Raw genomic sequence first — 21,071 nt, forward strand, 5'->3', positions numbered from 1 at the left:
ATTGCATCCTTAGGTCTACGCTATGCTTAAAATACAGAGGTAACATACCCACTTCCTGGACTAACAACTTACATTCCATTGCTGACTTCCACTGCATACACAGTAATGACTATCTATCTATCTATACATATATATAGCCTCTGGAAAACTCCCACAACATAAAAATTATAGTGTCCTAACTACCACATAGAAAATCACACAGATTAATTCCTCTACATCCACAAAACCAAAAACTGCTCAAAAAAATCTTTGATATGTGACCTCATAGACTGCTGCATTTTCCCCGAGCAAATCAGATCCTTAAGGGGAGCTACAGCCACCACTGTCACTTTTGTAAGGAAAAAGACTGTACTTTTCACTGAGCACCTTTACGCCCTGTGCAGCATTTGAATCCTCCAAAAGGAACCTCCTCACTTCTGTGCTATTAGCCATTTCCCCCTGATTATCATATACAGCTGGGGACTGGAAAATCAGGAAACATTTAGAGTTTCTAGGAGAACACACACTCAGAAAAAAAAAATAAATCTGGCCATATCACCTGCTAGTCATCAAAGCAATTTGTTTTAGTGAACTCTTTGTCATCATCAAACTATTTGTGGTCCAACAAGCCAACAGGAATCAAACCAAGCCAGAAAAAAAGAAGAAAAACTTCTAAACACTTTTACAGTTATTAATATTATCCATCTAGAAGCTGGAAATGTTTTCTGTAACAGCAAAATTAGGTAACAATCAATTAGCTAAGCAATCACATAGTGAAAAAGGTTTTGAGAAACAAAATGTAATTATTTATTGGATGCTGAAGTATGTTCTATTACATGACATCAGTCTTCCTCAGTGAAAATAAAACGGACATTAGAAAGAAGAATCTAAAAAAGAGTAGTTGAAAACATTCAACTTTCATGCAGTTCTATAAAAAATGTAAAAAGTTGATTAGTATGGTAAGAAAATTATAGTTGGAGTGTAATTCCTCAAATGTCAATGCAGAATTGGGAGTTTCACTAGTACTCACTATTCTACTTGTTCATTATTATCTTTGTACCATTATATTAACTTAAAATACGTTTTAACAACTGATGTACTGTGTTATTAACTGTTACAGTATCAATGTGCTTCTGTTAAGAGATTTATCTTAATTAGCGTACAAACTATTATTCAGCAGCAGAATGAAGGAGTCTGATAGTTTATAACAAGGAAATTAATCTTACAATGCCCTTTGGGAAATTCCAAAGAGAACTTTGCTGTAACAAGAGCAATAGTGCAGAAAATCAGAAGAAAACAGTTCTTTATCCAACCATTATGGATGAGAGTATGACAGCGTATCTCTCAGATATGTATTGACAGCATACATAAAATCAATATGATTCATGTCTGCCCAGGAACAGAAGCTTGTTTCACAAGAAAGAAAATGTGAGTTGAAATAACAGAATTTTATATAAAATACAAATTGGCAATTTTTTACAGTCCTTTTGTCCTTGTATTTACTCTCTTCAAGCTACTCAGATTTCTTTTCACTTCTCCATACATGCAAGTCTAAACTGTACAAAGCATTAAAGGAGAACCAGTTAAATAACTTTAAATTTAAACAATACATGTCTCTGAAACATCAATACCTTAAGCAATGAAGTTCAGAAAACACTTGCAGGTGACTGATGTTATTTGCAGAATAAGTTTTTTATTTGCTAAAGAAAAGTGGCAAAGGGCATGATAAAATAAGAAGGGATATGAGCTTGTAATTACACATTTTAAAGTTTGTTCTAAGCACCTATGAAACAGGAATAAGTGATAAATTTTTCCTACTCTCAAAAACATAATGTATACTAATTTTTACATATTTAAACATGTTTACCAAATATAAGAATTGTAGAAACCCTTCTGTATACCTAACAATGAACATTTTTCACACATGCATGAATAGTATTTTGTCATTGTTTCATTATCTCAACGTGTAGGAAGATCCGCAAGAGCAGGATAGCCATCCACATAATAAAAGACCACGGATGCATGTGCAGAGAAAAGAAGGTATATTGAACATAGAATACCAAACTACAAACTACAAAGATGTCATAGTAGGCATAAATATACAAAGACATCGCCTGAGAAGGAACAGTAGTAAGAGTTATAAATATACAAATGTGTGATTTCAGCATTCTGGAAGAACAGAGGGGCACAGTTTGTCTTCTCTGGTTTTGATTTGTAAATTAAACCCATCTAATCAACTGAATGACAGACATTTCAGCTTCTTCCATATCTGGTACTCAGTGTACAATCTAAACACACCTACAAGCAAATTAATGTCCGCACAAAACCTACTAGTTTATATATTGTATTGCTGTAATTCAAAATAAGTGGAAATTCTTCCCAGATCCTTTCTTAGTACTAAATGCTTTTACTTAGTTTACATTTTATTTTAAAACAAGGACTCATTGGCTGTAATAAAAGAGATATGAACAGCTACTTTTCTATACCTGATAGGTATTATGTCTAAGAATGAAGAAGATTATAAAAAGTTTCTTTTTAAATGTAAAACATATAATGAATGTGATTATTCAGAATATGAATAAATAGATACTATACGTCTGGATAGATTCTAAATCACAATACAAACTACTATAGTATAACATTTAAAACAATATTTTAAAGATAAAAAATATAGAATAAATATAAAGGGACAGAGCAGGTAAAATACAATAAACTTGAAAATCGCTATACCAGTACCAACAACCTATCCATGGAGAAAGAAGAAACAGACCTAGAATGGTTATTGTTAAATCAATACACAAAACTTACACCCAAGAAAAATTTCCCATAAGTTCCCAGAGTAAATTCTTAAATTAACATCAATATCTAATACAAGAAGAGCAAAATGCTTTGTCTGCTAAGACACACAAAAAAAAGAATAAGGGAAAGAGAAAAATGGATAAAAATGATTCCCTAAGGAAAAGGAACAGGGCAAATTCTGATGTATAACAGGAAATGCCTTGATCTGGATATTTAATCATGATATATTTTACAATACTTCAAGGAAAAATATTTTAAAACCAAAATAAGCTATGATACTATGTATTCCAGCATTGAGCCCAGTAGTCTTACTGTCATATGCCATACATATAAAACTGAGAAACCAACTTTCATTTGGTGGTGCCCTGCTTCACTTGACAATGTTTTCTTTATTGTATATTTATTGCAGTTGTAAAAACTACAGATTCAGAAAAAAGAAAAGGATAACGTTATACTAATCTGTATGATATAGACATAATTAAAGTTCATCATATTTGATGAGGAAAGTGCTGTTAATACTCTCTAAGAAGGTATGTGCATTGGGAAATTAGAGGAAATCATGATGGAAATTATGATGCCAACATAATTCATGCTACAGTTGTGATGCCTATCAACTTACTATTTATTACACTCTAGATAAAAAAACAAAAAACAAAAAACAAAATTACCCTAATGATATACTGTGGCACACTGTAGTATAGCAGTATTTTGTTGGGTACATTGGCTGGTATTTTGTTAATATGGTGTATGTGGTTATGGAACATTTAAGTGTGAATCTTCTCAACAGGAGACTGAAAAACTGTTCTGCAATTTTTTAATGTAGAAGTGAATGATAGAATATCTGGACTGGCGAACATCTAGTCTGATAGACTGGACCAGAAAAATTAACCAAAAGTGGCCATCTTCTGTGCAAGCTGGGGGAAGTATTTTCATTTTGTATTACATTTTAATTGCATTCACAAACTTTATAAATTACCTTGAATCCTAAATTTCCTTAACTGATCTTCCTGCCTTGAAAAATTCTCTACACATGCATCTTGAACACAGAAAAGTATATCTTAAAAGGATAAGCAACTCAACAGAAGCAGTAACAACAAACACATGTTTAAATGAAAATACTTTCCATAACCAGGTTCACAGGTGATTAGAATATACATAACCATTACAAATTACCAGTGCAAGAGGAAGATTCCTGTTAAAGAAAATGTATGATCTAAGGAGCTAGAATAGAAGTTTTTAAATGCTGTTGTTGCTTTTGTTTCACCAAAAGAGAACAAGGTATTGCTCAAATTATAGTCAAAACTAATTGTTTTTGCAGAAGTACTGTAGGAAACCATTCTGGAACCTATAGCTCAGTGACTGTACATCTTACACTCTGGCTTTGACACTTCCAGTATAAATTGTAATTATTATGTATATAAGAATTAGTTTTTGCATTAATGAGAAAATTATTGAACACTACTAAGCAGCTTCCACATGCACATAATTAATTATCTATAGAGATCCCAAACATTTCACATATAGTCAACTCACACATAGTGGATTGTAGGAAAGGCAGTTTCATTATAAAACCTATTTTCTGCACCTTCAGACTCTCCCCTTCACAATTCCTTTGGGTTTTTAACTTGGTACTTTATCCTATACCAAATGCCTTGTCACTTGTTGGTGGAAATCTTTGCATCAAGTTCTTTTCTGCATTCCTGTTAACATTTACATATAAATTTGCTATTATTTATACATTATTTGTATTTTCTGACATTCAAAATTTATTTTATGCAAGAAAAAACCTTTCCTTACATACTGATTGTATATTTTCCAGTAAATATCTGAGACAAGAATATTTCTAAAATTTTATAATGTCTCAAAGTGGTATAAGCAAGTAATCATAGGATTTTGTGAAAGCACTTTAAACTTTGTTTTGTAGTTAGCATGTCTGCTACCAATCATAGTACCAATATAACTTTTAACATTTTATCACACAGACATCACTTATAATACAACCTGACAAATCAAAAGGTCAGTCTGGCTCAGAGTATACAAGAAATAAATTGAATTGAAAAGTTATATGGAATGCACGGAGAATATTATGAGGAACTAAAATTTCCGAAGTCAGGGATTACATGTGAAAATACATATTATTGAAATTTTGACACTTAACTTGCTAATTCATTTGTGTGTCAGAAGAACAATTAAAGTGAGGAAAAGAAATTTTATTTGACAAGTGTTTTTAATGAAGCCAAAACTGTAAATTATGTTATTAAAATATGTTCCTTAAAGTCCAAGCATGAATATTGACTCTACAGCCCCCTATAAACTACATATTTGATTATGATAGTATGGAAGCTTTAAAAATTCCTTTTATGTTGAAGTAAGTTTAGTAAGTTAGAAGAATGGTTAACTGGATAGCTGATTATCTTTGCACACTGGAGATAGTTTACAGATTCAGGCTGGAACAGAGATTATGTTCAAAGCATGCTTCAGGTCTGATATCAAATGGGAACCAGACACTGGATTAATACTGAACAGCACTAGAATTTCATAAGCTATTCTCACACTGTCTAACTTCAAACGTTACAGCAGCCTTGTTGGTGTGTCATTACTGTGATACTCTTAGACTACATCCAGGTCATGGGATAGTATTGTGCCTTGGGAGCATTCCTGTGACAGGATCTGTCTGGAGTCCCAGGCTGGGAAGATGCCCTTAAGCCTAAGCAAAGATGAAAACCACCACTGTGTCAAAATACAAGCCACCATATGAAAAACTAAGAAGATATAGCTGAGCAATCATTTTTTTCACCCAGTAGAGTCCAGTCAGATAGGAAAATCTCCCTACTAACAGCAGAAATGGGATCTAAGAGAAGGCATCTTGGTCTAAATCATACCAGAGGAAACCTTTGATCTGCAATAGTGATAAATTATTCTTTTCAACCTTTCTGATTGGTTACTGGCAACAGAGTCAGAATTAGATGTAAAGATAAAAAATTATGTATCAAAATGCAAGAATATTTTCCTTTAGATTACCTGGAAACACTGCAAGTTAGTCTATAAAAGACTTACCATATACTTCAACCATAAGTGGATACAGGTATATTTTAAGAGTTACCTCCTGAACTTCTCTAAATGCCTTTTAAATTATTTAATTGTCAAAGTTGATTTCAAAGTTTATTCTTTTTAACTCTTTGGTTGTTTTTTTTTTTAATTTTCTATTTAAATTTTTAATATTTTTTCCCCTTTGGGGGGCTCTCTATTCCATAATAATCAGATCAGGTTAAATTATGTACACCAGATCATTGACTAAATTTGTATCAACTTCCTACCATTGCCAGGAAATATCACTATGGATAAACTACAAAAGCTTTGATTGTATTATTAAGATACTGTGTGATGATCTATTTCAGTCTTCTCCCACAAATTGCTTCATGAGTCACTTTTTAAATTTATTAGTGCAATTAGTTAGCAACAGACAGATGGCATAAACAATTGTTTATGCTTAGTGAGCAGATGATTTACAATATTACACATTTGAAGAGAGCTACACTTTTAAGCACAAAAATATATAAATATTCTCTTTTAATAAGCTTTTTAAGGTCAGCTGTTCACATTTTTATTAGAAGTAAATTAAACTTGTAATTACCATTTTTAACTTAGTGACTTCCATTAGATTTTTTCTTTATGATTAATCCTATGCTAAACAGGGGAAGATTCTACCAATAAACTCAGCATCTAAGATGAAGTTCTGAAGTCAGACATAATATTAATTTAGATTATGGTGACTAAACATTGGTAACTAAAACAAGCAGCTCCCACCTCCATCACAAATTCTTTATTTTCCTGAACTTTGCATAGCACAATCAAGTAGGTTTACTGTTTGCCTCCATTGAGCAAATACAGAAATAATTTTGCTAGTGGTGGATGATAAAGAATTCCACTTTCTGTTATCTGCTACAATTCTACAGATCATTCGACAAAACCATAAAGAAATGCAACTAATTCCAGAATAAATTAAAGGAGTGCCTACCTAAAAGTTTGAGAACAATGTATGAAAACATCTTGCTTTTCAGGATTAAGTTAATGTATTCGGTCTGTTCCTTCACACATCATATTTAAAACCTGAGTATACCTTAGTGTTAAAACCTAAAGCCATGAAACTAACATATGGCTGAATCTGTAATCTCCTGTATTGTGCTGTTGTAATATTTACAAATTCATGTACAGGCAATAACTAGTGATCCACATAATAAAGTTAATTCTACCAGAACATGTATCACATACTTCAAAATTGCTTTGCATGGTAATAAGTTTACCTTCTTTCTCCTAGCTTCTTTGTGTAGTCAATAGTTTCCCTTCTGTATGTTGTATAAAGTCAGCTAGGTTCAAAATATATTAGGAAAGATTTTAATGATAACTTTATATTGTGACATTCTGTCAACATTTTAGAAAGGTGCTTCAAATATTCTAACTTACTCTACTTGTTTAACATATACATGCTGATAGGAGAAATTTGCATTTATGGTAGAATTCTTTATAACTTTCTCTTTCCTATAGATAGACATGTTAACACTGTCCACAGAAGAAATTAACTCCATTGCAGGAAACAAATGTAACCTATTCTTCCATTATTAGGATGACTCCTTTTTACCAGAAGATCCTGAGAGCACAAACTACCATAACACTGACTGCATAGTCCATACAGAAGATTAAAATGTACCGCAGAGAAAACAACTACAATCAAAATACTTTCTAATTCAATAAACTAGTAATATTGTCCAGAAAAGTATGATTTTGTCATAGTAAGTATTTCAAGAAATAAGCCCATTAAACAGATTCAGCTGAAGGATAACAACAATTCAGCTCTATAATACTTAAATTTAATAACATGCTCAGCCAAATGCAAAATTCCATTTCCTGCTAGATCAAAATTTAATTGTTCCACTTCATTATTTGATAATAACACTGCATTCTATTAAAAGGCTTATTTATTACGGTTTTATCTTCAATTACTATTCAAAAATGCCAGTGTAACACTCCCTCTGTATAAAGTTTTAGAAGATAAGAGAATGTAATATTATTTAGTGGAAGTAAAAGTAACTTCCCTAAAAAATACCATTTTTGCTATGTAAAATCCCCTGATAACACCTCACTAAAACAAATATTTCCAAATTACTTTAAAGAGATTGCTGACATATAGAAAAGTTTGCAGAACTGGACCCAGAGACAGAAAGATGACATTTACTCACTTTCACTTACATCCTACATTCCTGCATTCTGCCTGATCACATTAATGGAACATCCATTAGAACAACAAAATATGCTACACCCAACACACCAGTTTAAGGCCACTTACATATTGAAAGTATTAACCAGTTTACTAGCAACACAAAAAATATACATTTTCCAAATCAGTATTCTGCTTAAAGTTACTACTGAAAACATGATGAAACAGTTGTTATATTCACAACCGTACTGACTTACTCTGGTAGAAGAATTCACCAAAGAACCATTCAGATTGCCAGTGTTGCACTTGAAATTCAAATATTGATCAGGATGGTAACTTGTGTCCCAGCTTCCCAAATCATGCACCACTGACTTGTCAGAATTTGCAGGTATTTTCTGGAAGGCAGTGCAAGTCATTCCTGTGAAACTATATGGCTTGATCATAAAGGCCTCCAGAGCAATATTAAGAGATACCTGGGAAAGCATTGAAAAGCAGATATATTGCTAACTCATTAAGCATAATTGCATTATTATATGTGCATTGTGTATTTACTATAAATACTTTATAAAGGATTGTGCATGCACAAACTTCCATACATACTTGCGTAAGAAAGAAAACAGAACTTATTAAAAAAACTGATCTAGAATTCTACAACAGCATACAGAGTTTGCTTAATCTTCTTTAGGAATATCTCAGTTTCTATCAGCTACATCAGTTATTATTATATCCGTTTTGCAATCGTGTCATTATTAGCTTCAATGGAATCAATCCTGATTTAAAGCATTATAGTTATAAAGTGATCTAGCAACAACAGTCATAGGAATTATTAACAAAATTAACAAGTAGGTGCTTTGTACCTCAGAAATGAAACAGAAAGCTTCTTAGCTAATCGGTGAATGGATGGATTGTTTTTTTATAGATCTGGTTCCATTAGAATACTGAACATGACTATATTCTTCAATATAACACCATGTTATAGGTCTTCGGCCTACCCTTTAGTGAGGTGATGTGTCTAGATGGGGATTATAGCACGGTGCAGATATATACATCTCTATCCTTAAACTAGAATATTCATTTCAGCACAGTCCTGTGCATGAGGTAAATAGCTCCTGTCATAATCAGGTTGACTAGCTTAGACTGGTACCACACTGACTGAACTATATGGTTTTTGATTCTATGCATAGCTTAGTGATCTGTGAGTGTATGCTTTTTGCACGTTGATGGCAGTGCAAAGATACCAGAGTCAAGCCACAAACTAGCAAATTTATCAAAAGAATAAATGTACAAATGTGGCAGTTTATATTACTGTACTTGGTTTCTGTTATGCAAGCTAGCAATAAAGAAGTACCTTAAATCCACTTGATAAAAATTGGTGTGAATCCTTCAGAATTTAGGACAACTTGCTGACAAGAAATGACTTCACTGAAGATCACCACATTAATTCATTATAATAAATGAATCTAAATAAAATGTTTTGCATTAAAAAAAGAACAGTAGGATAGAGGGTAGCCTAACTGTAAAAGTTATGGTACCAGAAAAAAATAAATCTTAGAATGAGACACAGTGCATGACTTGCTGGCCTTCTTTTGAAATTATGAAACAGTTTTTAAATGCACCTTCTTCTGTCACTGATGATTCTGCATACGTCCAAAATGAAAATACTGAAGTCTCATTAAGCAGTTTATTTTATTTTTTTGTCAAAATTAGACAAAATCCAGAAGCTTTCAGTACATCTTTTTGTATTTTTTATATATAAGTAATATATGTATGTATATATTACTTTTAAAGTAGAAGTAGCTTAAAGATTCTTTTTAGTTGTTTCAAGATTCATAAACCGTCTCTTTTTCAGATTAAATTTCCACCTCTTCTGTCCTTGCTTGAAGGTGATTCTTTTTCTACACTTGAATAAAAATGCCAAAGACTGTTAAGAATCAAACAATTTTTGTCTCTAAAAATCCAGTGGCTCTTTACTGAAAAATCCTAAAACCTGAAACTAGGTTTACCTGGATAAATTTTTGTACCATTGGTAGGTAGATAGCCTTTCAAGGTGTTAAAAAATTTACTACTTGAAGAATACTGTTATCAATATCACAGGAATCAAGCTACATGACTCAGTTAAAAGTCCTGCGTGGTAACAGTCTTTCTTTAATCTTGAGAAAAAACATTTAATTATTCATTGCTTCATGTTTCCTGCTGTAGAATGGGCATAACACTAGTTCCCTGTTATGCATTTGTGAGGTGATAGTGAATAAGATGTTTGCTAGATAACATTGTAATGAGGTTTGAAGTGATTTCACAACAGTGAGCCCTACTTTTTAAATTTTGAGTATTAAATTCTTTAGATGCTTGGAGTTTTCCACTCCCAGAATATACCTGTAAAGGCCTGGCAGTGTTCAAACAGTGTGAACATGCATTCTCAGCATATAGAAATGGATAAAATGCAAGGTAAAAGTAGGATTATTATTATGTACGATTGTAAAATGAGCCACAAAGCTACAAAATGGATACAGATGAACTCAGAACAAAATTATCCATGGAAACAAGCCACAGTCAGGTACATGTTATGAAAAGCCACAAGCTATTCTTGTCTCTAAGCAGTCCAGACACAGAAAATGGTAATTTGGTGACCATTTCCTAAACCTCAGATAAAAGCACCACTCAGCAGAAGAACCCAAGGGGATTGTTACCTGGGTAAGCTGAGATCAGTGCCAAAGGCTGCAGAGACCTAGACCACAAACAAAAAGCCACCTTGCAATTAGCCTAAAATATTCTCCCAGTTTCATTGGCTGGAGAATGAAATGAAAACTCTTCAGGGGCGGGTTCTAAAACTAGTGCACACGCCTGAGACAGGACATTTGAGATGGTTTATCATGAGTGGGAAGTCATCTTTCTCAAACTGCACAACTGACATGTACACAGAAATTAAATAAAGGCAGGAGCGAAGCAGCGCCTCAGAACAGTACTGAAGGGAAGTTAGTTCCGGGTGCCGAGGTGTACAGATCCACCCCAGGAGTTCCCATTTGCCCAGGGCACTCCCCCCCTCTCTGGCTGGGCGCAGGGCCTCTGAGGGGGCTCCTGTTCCCTCCCCTCTGGGCCAGTGTCAAGCTGAGGCTCCTCCATATAGTAATGATATAGTATGATATAGTAATGAAACGTTAACTATATCATATTTTTAATACATATATATATATATGAAATATGTATATAATACATATATATATATATATATGAAATTATATAGTATTTTAAAGTTGTTGCTGGTCATTCTTCCTGCAGTGTGTTTTGTATGCCATTTGACCGCAAGGGTGGCTTAAGAAGATGTAAACAAAGGTATCCATCCTGGTGTTTTTCTGACCTTGAAATTTAGTCATTCCAGAACCTCATGGAACTGGAAAAACATATTTGTCATCCAAAAACAATGTAGGAATAACAGTCATGGCTCCCAAGTAGCTTTTCAGGGCACAGGCAACACAGTCATCCATATGTTACATGACTGGCACAGTTTATAGACATTCCTTTTTTTCAGGAATTGTACTATAAGCTAGCAACTACCTAAGCTTTGGGGGTTTTATTTGCTGTTGTTTAAAACAGACAAAGCAGATGCAGTTTCTGTGAGACAGTTTTCTGGCTGCTATCCAGAAGAAACAGAAGTGTTTGGTATTGCATGAGATGATACCAGAAAAACTCCACAGCTTTATTTAGAAACTGCATTCAACAGTAAACTAATTCCTGTACAGAAAACTGTAAGAAGCAAAAAGACAAAGCATGGTAAAAAGGTTAGCAATACAGATCTACATCTGAGTACACAAAATCATTGTTTACAGTAATGTCAACAGCTTCATGAAGCAGTGACAAGAAGCAAGAGAGAAAAAAAAAAACAACAAAAAAGACCTTTGGCACTTGACATTTAAAAGAAATTTAAGTGTAAAGCAACTGAGCCCTCATAGGTATCACATTGCAAAACACTTCTAAAAGGTACATTATTTTCTCCATTTATTTAATACAAATAAACACTTTTAGCAATTTGATTCTTTCACGTAAATGGGAATTAAATAAAAAACTTCCTTTAGAAAAAAGTCTAGTGTATTTTTGCCTATTTTTTGAAGGTCTGCTTATACAGTGAAGGAACTAAGGCCACTATATTATTTAGCTCAGCCTATAATTCTTTTTTTTCTTTTTTTTTTTTACTTCTATACCTTATTGCTGTATTGAAGCTAACACTGAACTCACTTTTAAATAGTGTGTTCATGTAAATGTGGTGGACAGCTGAGAATATAAAGGTTGTTTAAAGTCTATCAATCAAACCAACCCAAGGAGCAGTAATGCTTTAAAACAGTTAAAACTGTAAGTTTCAAGCTTCTGATTTAGATGCATTTCTGCTATTTAGACACTGAAACTGGCAAAAAAGATGGTTTCTCAGTACCCAGATGACAACCCTCAGTATCTAAGTGACAAATTCATGTAGGTAGAGGCCAAGGAATAAGAACAATTATTTCATACTACTACAGTTTACTTCTAAAAACCTAAACCTAACCACAAATTAGTAATCTTTATGAAAAGATACATATTTTTTGATCATTTTTCTAAATGCTTTAAAACAAGTATTGTCTAGAAGGGTCTCTGAAAGGCATATTAAAATCCTCAGGCAACAAGGGAGCATGTTGTCTTTTCTCTTATTAAAAATTTCACTCAAACAATTTAGACCTTCCAAAATAAACATATATACTATAGTGGCAGGAGCAATAGAAACTGAGTGAACAGTAACACCACAAGATAGTCTTGTGAACAGTCTATTGTAAGAATAAATGCAATGAGTCAAAGTCAAGAAAAACTACTTTTCATATACCATCAGTGATAGTAAAAATATATTTTTGTCTTCCAAACAAGAAGAAGGAAAAAAACCCCAAACACAGAATCCAAGCATATCTATGTAAATTGGCTATGCTTACACAATCTTGCTTCTCTATATAGTATTTTTTTGTAAAAGTTGTGAAGAAAAATGACATTTTAAAAGTAAATTCTGACAAAAAGCTTTGTAATCTTATGAAATACCTTTGATATAACTTGAATATTGCTGGTCAGCATTTGACTTGCAATATGTTCCACACATCGTACAATCCTAGTGCAGGCTTTGTCTTCCTTTTGAGCCATCCACAACACATGATCATCAACCAACATTATATTGCTGGCAATTTCAATAAGAGCATCTCCAATCTGGAAAAGAAATAAAAAACCAAAAAATGTATTGTCTGCGAAACTCACAAAACCAGGAAGAGAGCATACAAGAGTATAAGTGAAAGCAGGCACTTTATTTCTCTTGGTAACCATCATTCAAAGACAATTTTGATTTTATTAAGAAAATTAAATTGAAAGAAAAACAAAGACCAAGAAAAGTGCAACTCACTTAAAGGAAAAGTTTTTTTATTATAATTTTATAGCTTGTCTTCTAGATACACCACAAAAATGGAATCTCTCATTGGGCAATAAATTGAACGCCAAAACTATCACCCTCTTTCTTAAACTAATTAAAATTTTCCATGGATTCCTAAAGAACTGTTTCAAGTTTCATCACAGGACCTTGGGTGTGTGGGGTGTTTGTGTGTGTGTGAAAGATGGAAAATATATTTGAAAGACATTTTTGTTACACACATAGTGGGGTAAATTCGAGATATAACTCGGGTGCTGATACAAACCAACATCATCTCATTGGCTATACAGAAAGTGTGGGCTTATAGCTTTGGATGTTTCAATTCACTCTTGTGGCTAACCCAAAGTGATAAAAATCTTTGTTTTGCCAGATAACATTTTGCAGATTTTTGTATGACAGTGAGTTTCAAATTTTTATTAGCATATTACATTTAGAAAGAATAAACACCATTGTATATTTTTTAGTGATTATTTCAAATTGAAATTAAAATATTTACTTTTTAAAAAGTTAAAACCTAATTGGACTGATATTTCAAAATTATAGCATTACCACATTACCATTATTTTTGAAGGCGAAACATGCCAGAGATATACAAGGTTGTCACAAAGAAATCTGAATAAAAAGGTGTATAGAACCACAAAAAATGATTGAGAGAAATACAGCTAAAGAAAAGTTCAAGAGGCTAAGATGTCAAACTAATAGAAATAGAAAAATAAGGCAAATACACAGACAATTCAGTGGGAAGGAAAAAAGAAATTCAGCAATGATGAAAAAGGTTTAAGGAATGACTAAGTTAGTGCTGCATTTTCAATAAGAATACATAAATTTCACATGCATGCAACAACACAGAAATAATGAGAATATATGTGAAATTTTATGTGACTTTCTGAAATATTTGATCTATTTTTGAGAACATAATTACTAGATAATTCTCGATGGCTTTTGACAACGTGACAGAGTTATTGACACAATGAATAATAATAAAACACATTAAAAGACTGGAGTGATTTATGAGAAACGATTAAAGTATACACCAGTCAGCTTAGCAGTAACTTACTGAGGGCAGAACAATAGTCTATAAATATACAAAAGAAGAAAAATAAGAAAAAGAAGAAATTTTTTTTAATGTAATCAAATGCATTAATGAAGAGTAAAGGCATGGCATTAAAAACTACAAAAATCTGGGCTAATACGTGTACATCTTTCTGGTAAAAATTTGTAGTATATTGCAAATATGTCCCAAATGCAGCTGTTGAAGCTCTCTTGTTTGAGAGGTGAATCATCAGATAGGAAAAAGTACCACTAACTTGTATAAAAATAAATAATACTGTGCTAACTGGGAGAGGCACTCCCAAGAGAGGATGTACAGAAAGCATACTAGTTTAGCTAAAATGTTTTTTAAATTATTTTGATAAATCACAAAAAAACTCTGTGAATGTATTTTCATTAATTTTCAGTGGTTTTCTACAACTGTAGTTTCAGCTGCTGGTCAATTCCAGATTAATATACCTTTGTTCCTATGTTGCCTTGTATTAAATAAAGTTCAACCTATTTCTAATTGCATGAGTGCAGCCTCATGTGTGAAACTACTGACACTTTAACTTCACACGTATTGTTGTACCTTATGAGTGAAAGTTAAGAAATGGCTGTTAGTAAAGAGCTCAATGAATGAGGAACTTAGAGAGAGGAAAAAGTGTCAAGTTAAAAATGGAAGGAAACAGAAACAAATTAGGAGAAATGTTCTAAATTATGAAAAGAATAGGGCGTTACAAAGTAAAAGCTTAGGGATAAGTGGTGGAGGATGGAGATGTTTTGATACCAAAAATCAGAAACTGAAATGTATTTGCAAGGTGGAAGAAATAAATTAAAACGTTAGAGATGGTGCTCAGTTTTAATGGATAATGCATTGGAGGCTAGAAGAATAAAGAGGAGGCTTTGTGGTAAATTCAGCTGTTTCTTCTGGATGGTAAATTTTTGTTTTGTCAGAAAGCAGGAAGATCTTATCAGGACTTCAAGCCAAAATACAGTTATAGCTTTGAAACCTGATTATTGGAGAGCACTTAATAATACACTTTAGGTCTGGCATAGAATGATGAAATTAAAGTTGGAGGCTTTCTCAAATTGGCACTAAAATGTTAACTGTTGCAATCCCCAGAGCCAGAAAGGAATGAACATTGCCAAACCAAAAGAAAACAAATGTTTTAACTATAGCTATCATGTGCACAAAAATTATAGGTTATAAAAAGTTTATGCATGCAGTTACCCTGAAAATTAACAGTAAAAACTCTGATGAACATTGCTGTTGTCTGTATAAACCTATTTTTCCCATAGGGTTTGCATAACTCTATGATTAGATTTCCCTGTAAAAATGCCATACATTATGCTAAAAGTTTCTGTAAAAAGTTGCACTTAAAGACACATTATCTTCTCTTCACATGAAGTAATACATGCTCTCCAAACTCAGGGAAAACCTCCTGATGAAATGGAGAAAACAGAAGAAGCATGTGTAACTCTGGTGGCCAGATGGAGAGGCACCTTGAGTTTATTTGAAGATTTTAGACATAGTAGAAATTAAAATTAAAAAGAAAATTAAAGAAGTGGCTTATTGAAAACCAGTTTTGATTCCTAAGCAGCAATGCCTTTGTCAATACGATGAGTCAGCTTAGTTTTCCTTTTTGGCATAAAGAAACATATCACAGTCTGTGCAGAACGTTTACAATGAGAGTACCAGCCATCACTTTTTGAAGCTACTCTTCACTGTGTGTCTGCACACATGAACAACAGAGACGTATGTGAAGACTTCACTTCTAAGTGATACTTTTCAGCATAGAGAAGATATCTTACATTTTCAACTTCATCCACGAAGACAATTAACTTTTCCATTATATAAGCCAAATATATTACATCCATTTTATCCGCAAAGTGGGAAGCACCTCTTGTGTAGGCTATCAGCTGGCGGGAAAATTCAAGAACGGTTGTCAAATTGATGTGCATCTGAAAATACATCAGAATTGTTAGGTGTAATAAATCAGCTAGCTTCATTCTGTTTTAAAAATTGGAGATTACATCCATTTGTATAATGTTTGCTGTAATGTCACACAGATTTATATGCATCACAAGTACCACGGACATAAATTTCAAGGGTATATGAATGCATCTTCAGTATTAGGTCTTAGATTTCATTGCTGTTATCTAAAAACATCATCACAACAGGCCAACGAATTTTGAGGATTTTTGTCTACCTTTTCTAGACTGTAACTAACCTGCCTCATAAAACATTGTACCTTAAAATAAAGGCTACTAACCTTGTCTTCCCTGTGTCTTTAGACCATCACGACAACAGTATCAGTGAGGGTTCTTATATACAGTGGTGCATGGTGGGAGAAAAAGGGACAATGGTAGAAAGTTGAAAGTTCAGACTAGTTATGAAGAAAATCTTTTCTGCCATGAGGATAGTCAGCCATTTGTACAGGTTACCCCCAGAGGTTATGCAGCCTCCATCCTCACAGGTTTTAAAGAACTGAGTGATTGAAGCCCTGAGAAACCTGGCCTAACCTAATTGCTTACAGGAGAATGGACTGGATTCTAGAAATCTTCCTAATTATTTTTTTATCCTATAATCGCGCTGGCTGTCTTAACATAGTAATTATTATTATTTAAATATGAACACTTCTGAAAACAAAATTCCTGTGGTGTTATCTAGCACTACGGACTGGGAAGAAATTACCAAGGAAACTGAAAGTTATAATAGTTAGTATGGAAGTTACAGGTCGGTACCATCCTCCATGCTGTTCCCTGTTAAGCTCTTTCTCATTAATTTCTATCTATTTACTTTTTATCTCATTCTCTCATTTACTTATCCATAAGAATCCACTGCATTTTTGGAAGACATCAAAAAGACATCCAAAAGTAGGCTTTATTTCTGTAGTCTTTTAAATATATTCTGGACAATGGCAATGAGGAAAGGCACTTCAGCTGACAAAACTCTGATACAGGACTTACAACTTTCTGATAAAAATGCATGAGGGGAAGATAAAGAAGGAACTGAAGTGAAGCACTGATGACCCTCCCAGCATTACTAATGGTCATCTAGGCTCCAGGCACAAAAAAAAAAAAAGAAGCAATAAATATTGTGTCTTGTTCCTACTACTATTTCAATTACCAACCACACACATTTTTGTTACAGTAAAACATTCTGTTAAAACTCCAGCTATCCCAAACTTGTGGCTGAAGAGACATTGCTTGTGAGCTATTCAATAAAATCAGTACTAGAGAAAGCAAGCCCTGGATTTCATAACGTTACCTGACTAAAAGCATGAAGAACTTGAGTTACTTCTTGTGAATAAGGACATTCAGAATAGTTTTCTTCATCCCAATGTCCAGTTCGATTACATTTACGCCATGCCTTAGACTCTTCTGCGCCATTGTGAAAGGCAATGGAGTTAAATGAATACTGGAGACAGGGATGGTAAGCAGTTATCCCAGCCAAAGTTTTGGGCCATCTAGGAACAACATGATAGTATAAAATTACAACATGAAACTTCTTATTTGAAGGCAACTTACAATATAGCAACAATATACAGAACATATGAGAAAAAAGGCTATTTTAAATTTTACCTCATTATATTGTATAATAAATTACTTTGTTTCCTTGGAATATGTCAAAATTATACAGGTTCATATGGCTGGGCACACATTAATTCTGCATTAATTCCAGAAAGGTATTTGGTGTTGAGGAAAAAAATGGATGGCATTTTCCCTACTTTCATCTTTGCAGAATGCACAAAGCAGAGCAGTTAAGTCCATAAAGCAAAAAACCCCAAAACCTTGTTACTAAATGCTGTAAAAGGTAAATGCTCAAAATGTCCCTGACAATCTTTGCATTTTGATCCACCATTACAAAGCTTTCTTCACCACCCAAAAAGCAAAAATCCCTGAATGTATCAGAAACCAATAAACAACACTTCAGCAGAGTTTACATCTCATGGAGGAGGAAAGAACTAGGCCTCAAAAAATAACTATTTAGGTATATATGACTTATGTAGTGTGATTCCAAAACAGTCTTTGAAAACACACTGCAAATCAAGAGCAGCCAGAATTATTCTATTTAGCTCATGAGTCTATTACACAATACTCTTTTTCTGTATATCTGCTGCATTCTCTAGAACAGCATAACTGGGATCTATTTCTTTTGATACCAAATCCATTGTCATTTCCTGACTAGTATGGACATAGCAGGATCAGGTAATTGGGAGAAATCAAAGAAAAACAGAAGCGTATCATCAGCAACTCAGCATGTCTGGAAAGGATGTGGCTTTTTAACTGCACTGATGTAATGACTGAACCCAATCAATCACAAAAATATTCTGCCTGCCCGTGAAGCCACACCTTGACAATTAACCTTTGCTCAAACACACTTATTAACCCCACTTAGTTACACAGGGGATGTCCATCTGGGCATTGTTACATAACATGTGGACAGGTTTTGGGCTATGTAAGTTTTTCTCATTTCAAACAAAGGAAAGTTCAGAAGAAAAATACTTTTATATGTCATAGCTAATTGTCACTGGAATAAATCCATTTTGTGATGTAAAAACAGTTGACGTGAAATGAACCATGAAAGGAGCTTCACAAAAAATCAAAATATGTACAGTAGTATATTCTCCTTTTGCCTCTATGCTGAAATATTATTTTTAGTGAAACATTTTCACTAATGCATTTGGCCCAGGCTGAGTAGCAACTTACCTCAAAAGTAAAACTAAAGAGATAATTCTGAAACTAGAATTAGCAGAGGTAGCACAATCTGGCCTTTATGAATAGGAATGATAGGACATAACAACATTACCATTTGCATTTCAGAATTATCTTAGAAGCCGGAAAATCAAAAATGAGCAAAATATGGCCATCATAGAGAAAAACTCAGTACAGAAGGCCATTTCATTTTGACTCACATTCACAGTGCCTAATTCTTACTGCAGTTGTGCAATTATAAATACCACCTAGGCTGGTCAACTGAAATAACCACAGTTCCCTGACAGTTGATGCTTTTTTCCTCTTTTTGCCCAATAAAAGCACTGTTCTTTCTAGCTTTGCTTTTGTGGTTTAACTCTTTGTACTTACATACTCAATACGTTACCAAAACTTCAAAGACTTTTTAAGAAAAATTACTGGTGTGATAGCTGAATCTCTGAGGATAAATCCTTGGAACAATTTCAAGTGCTAATGCTGAGTTTGTACCTGATAAATTCTCTATAATTTTAAACCCATTCCCTCAAATTCCAGAAGAACTTATGGACTCAGCATCTTTTTGATATACATTTTAAAAATAAATTTATATGGATTTCCAGAAAGATGATCAATAGGGAGGGAAATGTGCTCTCCTGTTCTTTTGATTTACACAAAATGACAAAAATTCCCCTGGTGTTAGGTTGTGCAGTCTGCAGAATTCATATATACTTATTTATGAAGAAAAGGATGTCATTTTATGGCAAGAACATGAACTTCATAAAGTTGTCATCTAAAAGATTCAGTATGTGTTATCTGATAAGAAGTATATATATTTTAAAAGAACTAATTAAAATACATTTACGTATGTCCACTATGAGAAAACACAATGGCAGTTTTTGTGATGACAAAAAAAATCTACAGCTGAGATTGTTAAAGTTCTCTGATGGATTTTAATCCATATGTATGGATTAAATAGGTATATAAATATACGCTCAGCAAATGTGGTATACTCACTGGAACTGAGGTTAACACGTAATAAGATAGCTTTGTAGTAAAGAGAAAACAGATTGAGTTGGTTTCTCCATTTCTTTCTAACTCATTCCTTTACTTTTATTCAAACACAAGAAATCGTAGCAAAAGGCCTTTGAAAAAGCATTAAAGGTAACTTAAAAATGAAGAGAGACCTTTCAGGTCAGAAGTATTTGCAAAAAGTTCTAGCGTTTAAAAGAAGCTTCCTTTCTTGTCTACTTTTCCTTTCATGAGCAATTGGAGCTGAATTTTTATTGTAATTCACTCAGTAACAATTACATTCTTGATTTCTCAATGGGAATGCCATCATACATTTATCTTGTTGTCGAGAAGGTAATTATATTTTAAGAGATCTATGCATATCACTGAAGTATTTTAGAGCTAACTGAAAACAATATCAAATTCCACAGAATCCTTAGCTTTTTCTTCAGTTTATGAAGATTAAAATAAAATAAAAAAACCCCAGCATATTTAAATAAAAGTTAAATGAAAATTACATCTAGTCAACAAAATTGCGCAGATTCTAAGATTCAGATAGCAGGAGAGACGTGTTTTCTAATCATGTGAAATTTTTGGTGGAACTATGTGTGTCCTTAAGCTTATCTGAAATGACCTATTTGTTTTACTAAGTAGTTTTACTCGCTATTTTGATTCTCTTCAGTGAAATATTTTACTAACAGTTTTATACTATTTGTTACATCTAATCGCAGCTGAACAAAATCAGCAGAACTGGAACAGGTTAGAAAAGTACTGAAGATTTAATCTTCTGATATTTTAATGCGTGTTATCATATTCTATAATTCAGAAAAGACCAAGAACAATTTTGAACCCTCTCTCACTTAGCTGTAAAGTCTACATGCTTTGAAATCTTCTATAATCTCACACTGAGGAATT

The 21,071-nt window shown here is 33.2% G+C and overlaps 1 protein-coding gene across 3 annotated transcripts in view; it reads right to left on the reverse strand.

The window, feature by feature from the left end:
* ADGRA1 (adhesion G protein-coupled receptor A1) overlaps positions 1–21,071 on the reverse strand; it is a 277,279-nt gene that overhangs the window by 118,152 nt on the left and 138,056 nt on the right. For 2 of the 3 annotated variants that reach the window (XM_055813568.1, XM_027788935.2), the window contains 4 exons: positions 17,725–17,923; positions 16,266–16,415; positions 13,046–13,207; positions 8,251–8,466 (listed from right to left, as the gene is read on the reverse strand). In XM_055813568.1, coding sequence (XP_055669543.1) covers positions 8,251–8,466; positions 13,046–13,207; positions 16,266–16,415; positions 17,725–17,923 — 727 coding nt within the window. Of the gene's footprint in view, positions 1–8,250; positions 8,467–13,045; positions 13,208–16,265; positions 16,416–17,724; positions 17,924–21,071 lie in introns of those variants that run through there. The other variant, XM_013300462.3, reaches the window with a different exon arrangement.

The sequence above is a fragment of the Falco peregrinus genome, chromosome 1 (assembly GCF_023634155.1).
Source record: "Falco peregrinus isolate bFalPer1 chromosome 1, bFalPer1.pri, whole genome shotgun sequence".
Classification (NCBI taxonomy): Eukaryota; Metazoa; Chordata; class Aves; order Falconiformes; family Falconidae; genus Falco; species Falco peregrinus.